General features: G+C 38.7%; 1 protein-coding gene across 2 annotated transcripts in view; it reads left to right on the top strand.

Moving 5' to 3' along the window:
* Nucleotides 1-9,142, top strand: part of WAC (WW domain containing adaptor with coiled-coil) — a 67,920-nt gene that overhangs the window by 45,041 nt on the left and 13,737 nt on the right. For both annotated transcript variants that reach the window (XM_009275188.1, XM_009275189.1), the window contains exon 9: nucleotides 4,906-5,024. In XM_009275188.1, coding sequence (XP_009273463.1) covers nucleotides 4,906-5,024 — 119 coding nt within the window. The remainder of the gene's footprint in view (nucleotides 1-4,905; nucleotides 5,025-9,142) is intronic.

The raw sequence follows: 9,142 nt of genomic DNA, 5'->3' as shown, positions 1-9,142 counted from the left end.
TGTCCCTTTCCCTTCCTGCTGGCCCCCCCTCCCCCTTCATTCAGAATTCTTAATTGGATCGGTAACTAGGAAACATTAACTGAAGCTAACAAACAAGCTCCTAAGGTTCTTCCTAAGGATGAAGTAGAAAACATAAAGTTGTATTTTTTACTTTTTTGTGTGTGTGTGATCCCTCTAGTGGGTCACTCTTCAGAGGAAAAATGTCTTTTGCAGAATCTGAGCTCAGTATTCCGTATCCTACAAGTGGTGATACTGAGGAATAAATATAGTTGAAGCTTATTTATTTATTTATTCAATTTCTCTGTCCAGCAGATCAGAGACTCTGTTTTGCTGTGTACACATGGGGAAAGTAGATGTAATTAGAGGCACTCAAGATGAACTTCCCCTTAAGGGTTTTTCTTTTTCCTTGTTTAAAGGCTTGTGATTCGTATTATAGAGCAAGGGTGGGAAGAGATACTGGGTTAAAGGACCTATTATGAAGAAGGGTTTTGTTACTGAAGGAGACTGAAGGCAGAGCTATTGATTTGCACCCTCTGGTGGAAAGTAACCTTTTACATTCAAGATCGTTTTGTAGTGATAGGTAGAGCTGCAGGGCATAACATGCTTGTGCCTTTTAGGCAAGTTTAAAAGAAAACAAAACAAATTTATCAGTTTACAGTCTTGTTCTGGCTGTGATAAATGGAAGTCCTGTTGAGGAGGATTTGGACCTCTCCTAGAGGTTTACTGTTTTCATGCAATGACAGCTTGTCCTGTCTCTTCATTGTACAGATCTTTTTTTCAAGATTGAGACCCGCAGATTTTAACCCAGTCTATCAGTATGTTGCTCAGTGTATGTAGTAACCTATCAGCATAAGAAGTGTGACTCTTGTTCTCCACCCCCCCCATCCCCCCTGCCCTGCTTAGCTAAGGCATCTTTCTTTCAATTTTCTGCTCAGAAGAGAATCTCTTATGTCTTGAAGGCCTTTAAGGAATACTTTTATCTTCAGGAGGACAGATTGCATTCCTCATTCTAGTCTAAATGCCTCATTTTCTTACATTTGAATTTTTTCATGGGTACAAAGAAAACCAAGTGATTCTCCCGATTTGTTGTGATTGACAATGGTACAATGAATTGTGAAAGCCTCATGTGTGTACTGATCCTGCTTGTTGTCTTTGTTTCTGCCTTTGGAGTGCATTCTGAATCTATGTGTTCACATCCCATACCTAGGTGACAGGTAATGAAATTATCAAATAGCAGACTTGAAACAAAGAAGGGAGATGTCTGGCACTTTCAAATCCTGGGATATGAAAAAGAATTTTCTTAAGTTGTTTACTGTCAGTAACTGTAAGTTGATCTCTTCTAGTCTCTACAACCCAGAGATCTGGATCTACTCAATAAATAAAGTTCTGATTATCAGCTACATTATAAACATGGCAAAAGCTTTACCCTTTGGGATCTTCCTTATCTACAGTGTTTTCTGAAAGAAAACTTGAAGGAAGGACAGCTCAGCAGGATTTTTTTTCCCCCCCAAGACATTTATCCTTGTTTTATAAACTTAGCTTCTGTAGTATTTATCATTCTGCTACAGATGTTTTCCTAGAACTGTGCAGACAAACTTGAACCCACTGCCTTTTACCCAGTTTAAAGGCCAGCATATACCTATGAAGTAGGTGGTGTGGTAGCAAATTATGCCTTAAGAGAAAGCGAAGGCAAGCCAAGTCTTGTAAGTAGGGCCAATCTGTCTTGGTAGACCAACTGTATAACTGAATATGCTTTTGGACACACAAGCCTTGCCTCAGGTTTTCAGTAGAAGCAAAAGACTTTAAGGCTAAATGCAGTTTTGAGAAGAGTTGATCTGAGTTTAGTGTGTCATAACTACAGCAAGGCTGCCACTCCTCAAAAAACAACAAAAAAAGTGTTGGGTTATTTTATGCTTGCTTTGATATGAGATATGCAGGGCCTTGTGATTGCCTATAGTTAGTAACTTGGCATGCAGGATTTCACCTCTGGTATTTTCAAAGGAGGGTATTGTGTGTTTTATTGATAAGTATATAGAAGTTCTTCTGAAAGTGGTAACGTCTATATTTTGATGAGCATACTGTGACACATTTTGAAATTACTATATTTTAACCCATCTTTCCTTAAGACTGCACCACAATGAGGTGAGATTGCACATCTGGTTTATTTTTGAAGCACGTATAATGTGGTTGCAGTCAAAGTGTTAAGTGTAGTAAATTCCCGAGTTACTCATGCTAAGCTATAATGTCTTTGCTTCAGAATGCCATTAATCCTGATGGACTGTTGTGCTTATTATATACATATATATAACATATATATGTGTTATTGTATACATTGGCAAGTTTTCACTCCCATCCCTCTGTGAGGAAGTTATAACTCTTACTACACTGGGATATCATAACCATAAAAGCTTTCTATTTTCTAGGTGTCTCGAGTAGCTTCACAGATCAGCTAAACAGAATTAGAAGTAATGCTTGACAGCAGGAGCTTTTCTTGGTTTTTGTGTTCCTCAAATCTGGTGCTAACAACAGAGCTGTTGAAATATTAACATGAATTGTTTGTGTGTTAGTCCCAGAAGTAACAAATCCTGGTTCAGCAGCAGATACTTTTCCAGTTCAGTAGGGAGAGAACTTCGGTGATAGTTCTTCTATTCACGTAATTCAATTCCATAAGATGGGATTGAGATGAGAACTTAGGTGATAATGGCTCCAGTGTGAGCATGTCTGTTTTAGTACTCCTTTGGATATGTCAGTCAGCTTATCCAGTTCGAAGAGTTTGAGGTAGATTATGCATAGTCAAGATGTGGTGCTGTGCCAGGACACACTTGGTTTCAGAGCACAAGCTCGTTGGCTTAAGGTGCTTCTATGCAGCAGGCATAGACAAAGCTGAACTGGCACCCTGCAAGCAGAGCCCAGTGCCAGGTGCCCACATACTTGGGCTGGCTCTGGGAACAGCGTAGTGCCATTTGCAGAGTAGGGCTTGTTACTTAGGACTGCATGAACATGTCTGTACTGCTTTTAAACTCAAGCTGGTACATCTGCCTTGGAGGTGTGCTGTATGCACGCGGCAGCTCAGGTGTCACAGGCTCCAGGATCCTAGGCATCACATTTTGCTATTTAGCTGTGCCTGTGTTGTATGGTTAGAAACTGTTCCGAATTTCTTTAAAATAACTGTGTAAAGCATATGTTACACAGACTTGTCAAGCTCAGTGAGAATGTTGCTTATGGAAATTTTTTTTTTTAATTTAGCCCTTATTTTCTGTTCCTGGTACACTTACTTACAGTCTTTGAAACACTTGGAAAATAGGGAATAGCTAGGAGTTTTTGTGGCTCATTTATCTCTCAAATCCCAGTTTTTCTTTACAATCCATTTTTGTTTTTATTTTTACCAGCTAAGGAGCTGGTTAGTTTTCCAGTTTGGATCTCCAGTGTGATCATATTATCTCTGACAGACGGACGTTCCTTTTGAAATTGTTCCTTCTGTTCAAACAGTCTCTTGTTATGCCTGCTCACAGGGTGAGCAAAGTTCAGGCATTGATAGCGAAGTTCTTCATGTCATACATTTCATAAAGATACTCGGGTAGTCTTTTTTCATAAATCAGTTTATGAACTGCTACTATTTTGCCCCCCTCAACTGTATAATTCTGTTGATTTCAACACACTGATTGATCTTACAATGCCCTTGGTTTATCTTTCCAGAACGATGACCTTTTCATGTGCTATTCAGACTTTTTTTGGCTTTTGATCATAATTTTAAAGGGTGGCTTTTCCTCTTAGACATAAAAGTAGATTTGAGATTACATTAAGATTTCCTGTATATTTAAATAAATGAACTTAATGTCATGAGTTTACTTTAGCAGATATGGTCTGACTTGCCGTCTGTGGCTTGTTTCACAGGAGTCTGTTTCTGAAACAGAATTTCTGGAGGTTCAGATGACCATAGTATGTAATACTATATATATATACTATACATATATATATTTATATATATATACTGGTATAGTAACCTATACCAGCTTGATGTCAGCAGATGCCAGACAGGCTGCCTGATTTATGGTTTTTGTCTTTATGGATCCCTAAACCCCATTTTTTCTTCCCTCCCTCTTTCTTAAAATTGTTAGCTTGATTTTTCTGGAGTGGGGGATAATTTTGGAGCTGCTTCCTCTCTTGTACATACTTTAAAAGGGACAGGGGCATGCAGAGTATGGGGCAAAAAGAAATATCTTGAACTCCATTTACTGTAACTTAGACACTAATATATTCCCAGACTTTTCATCCTGTTGTAGTTCAGGAATTCACAGAAAAAATACCATATCTTACTGCTGGTGTCTTAATATCTTAAAAGTGAATGTGTACTACAAATGAAAAGCAAAAAGCTACTGGTAACTTTTTTTTTTTAAGTCACCCATTAGTTTAGAACTGAAAGAACAGTTAAAAAGGGGGAGTAGCAGACGGGTAAATATGGTTTAGATTTTTTTTTTCCCATTTATGATAGAGATGTTATAATACTCTTAAGACCTAATTTGCTCTTGACATTGTGTAATGTATTTTCGAGTAGGAAACTTTTAACTTTTTAAGTGAAAATTTTTATTTGGATAATGAACAGTTCTTTTGAGTTAAAAATGAGCTTGGTGCTCACATGGAAGATATGGTCAGAAATGAAACTGGGTTGAACTATTTTACCTAATAAACTTGCAATGTTTTGACAAGTCAGATGGATATCTATCACAGCTGTGGAACTCGAGATGATTTTTTAAAAAAACACCTTGTGAAGAGTATAAAAATTCTGTCAACAAAAGACCTTGTATCAAAAAAACCCCACTGGTCTTGTAATTTCTGTGTTTTTCTCTGGTTCTTACACTTGATATTTACTGTGGAGGAAATCTAATGAAGTTTTGAACTTTCCAGGTTGCTACTCCAGGTGTTAAACAAGGACCAGCTTCACAGGCAGCACCTCAGCAGCCGGTAATAGCTGACAAGCAGGCAGGTCATGAACCTGCCTCTCCACGAAGTCTTCAGCGCTCAAGGTATATTGAAATACTTCTCTGTGCTGTTCTGTTTTTTGCTCTGGATCCAATATATGTTGTATGTGTTGCAATTTGTGGATTCTTTGGCCTATTTATTGAGCATATGATTTAACTCTGCTGCTACTGAAACAATGCAGATAAATATCTCTGTTGCAGAGCTAATGTGGTAGATTCTCCATTTTAGGACCACCATTTTAGGACCACCACTAGAGTTCCATTCACAGAAGCGAAATAGAATTAATATTTCTACCCTGTCACGCTGGAGTCAATTTTGCAAGTGATCCCTGTATTATTATTTCTGAGTTTGGAGTTTTTGTTTCTTTCTGTGCAGTTATGCAATTAAATGCTTTAATTCTGTGTGATTTGCGTAGTGTTAGAGGTTTGTGGTGTCTTATTGTAGTGTAATTTGATTTTTAAATTAGTAAGAACTTCTGTCTATCAGGCGATTTTGCAGTTTTAATGAAAAACATTAAAAAATGAAGTAAGTTTCACAAATTTTTCCCTTGACCAGATTTTTTTGTCAGTATTGCAGCCTATTCAGATATTGCATGATAGGAACATTTAGCTATGGATTTACAAGGTGGGTTTAGAATCTGTATCTTGTCTGAAATTTTTCTTTTGGGAAGATGGACTTTTCATTGTTTAGGATGCTGTGTACTTTATCATATTGATTCCAGGGGCTGTAACCAAAGATTTGTCATAAGATCCTTCTGTGATGGAGTCATGGTCTAGAACTGTGGCAGGAGGAGATTGCAGGTTGATTTTTTTTTTTTTTAAAGTGCATCATCTCAACGGATTTCTGTAAATCTACAAGGTGTCGCATTTCTTAAAAGCTAGATTTTTAGAGTGATTGAATAAGGTATGTGGTATGATATTAAAACAAACAAACAAACAAAAAACGAACGCTCTTTCCTTGTCAGCATGCCTGAAGCTACATGGTGGTGCTTTCCAGATCATAAAATAGAGAGGTCCTTTTATCTGCCCTTCTAGGACTAATACTAAAGGGGACCTTTGATTATGTGTCATCAATGCACTAACTTATTGTTAGATTTTCAAATCTGTGTTGTTTTTTGTGGGGACAGGGCGGTTTTGGTTTTTTGGGGGGGTGGGTTTTTTGTTTGTTTGCTTGGTGGTCCTGTCCCAGTGACTGGCTTTACTGGAGAGACTATTGATCAGTTTGAGGGTACCAACAGAAGCAAGTCAGAAGTTTTTGAGTCTTTAATGTTGGCTATCTTACAGATACTTGATTCTAATCTTTGGCAGATGTCTAACCTACAACTCATTTTCCTCTATGGGTACAATAAAGACATAGTGTACCAACTCTAGTCTCTAGCAATTATGGATGGTGCTGTTAAATCTTTCTGAATTACAGTACCAAAAATAAAATTATACTTGGCAACCAGCTAAACCTTTTTAATAAGGGAACTAGACTTTTTTATAAGGAGCAGTGAGATTTTGGGGAATAGCTCTCAGTCACAGACCCCTTTATCCTCTGCTGAGCATCCTTTCTCTATAGGAAGTCTTGCTAAGGAAGATAGTCTTATTCTTGGAAACATTCGCTATGGCCTGGAGTCTGTGTGAAGTGATACTGGTGGGCATTTGGCCTGCTAATCCATACACCGTCCCGTGTCCATTCCCCGCCTTGGGCTATAGGATTTCCTACTCTGGCATAACCCTTGCCCACATCGAGTTCCCTTTAGGGATCTACTGGCCCCCTGCAAACCATTGCTCTGCTTGGCATCAGCATTTTGCTGGAGAAGGGAAGCTGAGTTTGTCCCAGCAACTGTACCGCTGAAGCAGAGGGGTCATGCAGGTAGCACTGTCCGGTATTTGAGGAGGAGGCGCAGGACGCAGTGCACAAATAGAGGAGAGTGTGCAGCCTAGTATCAAAGATACTGTGACAATATTAGTATTGTTTAGTATCCTATATCTCTCAAATTGTTACATGTTTGTGACAGTGATAAATGGTACATCACGAGTTCATGCGTTTCTGTTTCTTTCGGAAGTGTCTCGTTTGCAAAAAATGGAAGATTAAGGAACAGATGATTTGGAAAAACCTGTGCGACTGGTATTTTCTTCTGTTCAGTGGAGTTGAATGAAAATGGACCAGCTCAGATGTAGATCTACTCATCTGCAAAAGATTTCCTGTGTCTGGACAATATTTCTGAATTTATGTAGAACAGATTATTCCTTTGTAGGTGAAAGCAGTCAGTCGGATTGGGGACTGCTCTTGGGGCTAACTCCCTTTACTTTTTTAATAGGAATGAACAACAACTTAGCAACCTGAACTGTGGACAGGTCGTCCAGAAAGAGGCTCTATGAATTAAGGTTGCATTTTTCTGCAGCTTAAATACAGATTCATTGTGCAGAAGTTAATCGCAACTATGTTTCCTTTGCTTTTACTATTACTAAAAGTTTTAAGCAATGGAGCTAAAATTATTTTTAACTTGTTTGGGAGGAAGCACTGTCTAATAAATATGTGAATAGCTATTGATAACTTTAAAGTTGTGAACATTTCCTAACATGTAAGTTAGGAAATTAATGCAATGTAGGCATTGCATTAAGTGAGTCTTTTTGTAAGAGATGATTCCAAAGACACGCCATGAATTATGGCTGCTTTAAAAATGGAACTAAATGAGTGCTTCCATATTTAATAGTTTCATCAGGTTGCTGGTTTCTATTTATTTCCAGAAAGGACTGGGAATATTTTTCCTTTACCTTAGAAAATGCAAAAATGCTGGAGGGGGAGGTGTTTCCTCCCATTTTTTATAGGTTGTAAGATTTTTAGTGTATTTCAGAACGGTCCTGTTTTCATAGTCTTGTACAGATGTTTTTGCCTCTCTGGAAGCATTCCGTTACCTGTGGCATAGTCAGTCTTTAACTCATGCAGCAGCTAAGGCAGGTATTTGGCTTTATTGAAGCATTTAAAAATATAGCAGTAGTGTGGAACTGTCTATCATTGCTGCATTCGTAGCTCCCCCTGCTGCTAAGATAGCAGTGCTAGGATATTTTGTGACAGTATGTTTTATTCATAATTAAGATGCAACTTTATTTTTGAGAAACCCCCAGATTTTACTTACTTTCTTGAAATGTTTCTGATGATAGTGATTTTTTTTTTTACTGATGAAGTAGGAGTCAGAGAAGCCAGGTTGATAAATGAAGAGGAGGCAAGTCATAGGGGAACTTTGATCCTGTTAGAACTAAGGAGTAAATAAGCGTTGAAGGTGATGCCTCAATTCTACTTAGTTAATAAATGTAGCCTTTCTCTGCACCATCAGTATGCTGATGCTGTGTGAATACATAGAAACATAGAATAATTTAGGTTGGAAGGGACTTCTAGTCCAAGTCCCAACTCAAAGTAGGACTGGCAAGTTTGAATTGCTAAGGGCATTGTTTAGGTGATTTTTGAATATCTCTGAGCATGGTCTTCTAATTTTTGACTACCCTTATGGTGAAATGTTTTTTCCTTATGTCTAATTAGAATTTCCCTTGTTGCAACTTGGGTCTCTGCCTCTTGTCCTATCACGGTGCATCTCTGAAAAGAGTCTGGCTGTGTGCTCTCCCCATAGGTAGTTAAAAACAGTAAGAAGATCCTTCAATCCCCTTCCCTCAGCCTTCTCTTTTCCAGACTGAATAAATCCAGTTCTTTTAGCCTCTCCTGATGCAGCATGTGCTTCAGCCCCCTAGTCATCTGTGCGGTCCTCTGCCAGATTTCTTTGGTGTGGCACTTTTAATTCTTGTCTGGTTTTGGGCTCCCCACTACACAGTGCTCCAGCTACTGTGGATCTCATAAGCTCTGAAGAAAGAGGAGGAATCATAGAATAGTTTGGGTTGGAAGGGACCTCTAAAGGTCATCTAGTCCAACCCCCCTTGCCATGGGCAGGGACGTCTTCAACTAGATAAGGTTGCTCAGAGCCCCGTCCAGCCTGACCTTGAATGTTTCCAGGGATAGGGCATCTACCGTCTCTCTGGGCAACCTGTGCCAGTGCTTCACCATCCTCACTGTAAAAAATTTCTTCCTAATATCTAGTCTAAATCTACCCTCTTTTAGTTTAAAACCATTACCCCTTGTCCTGTCACAACAGGCCCTGCTAAAAAGTTTGCTGCCATCTTTTTTA

This window comes from Aptenodytes forsteri, unplaced genomic scaffold (genome assembly GCF_000699145.1).
Source record: "Aptenodytes forsteri isolate BGI_AS27 unplaced genomic scaffold, ASM69914v1 Scaffold336, whole genome shotgun sequence".
Lineage (NCBI taxonomy): Eukaryota > Metazoa > Chordata > Aves > Sphenisciformes > Spheniscidae > Aptenodytes > Aptenodytes forsteri.
The sequence above is the reverse complement of the archived record's forward strand: the minus strand, read 5'-3'. Positions and strand labels throughout refer to the sequence as shown.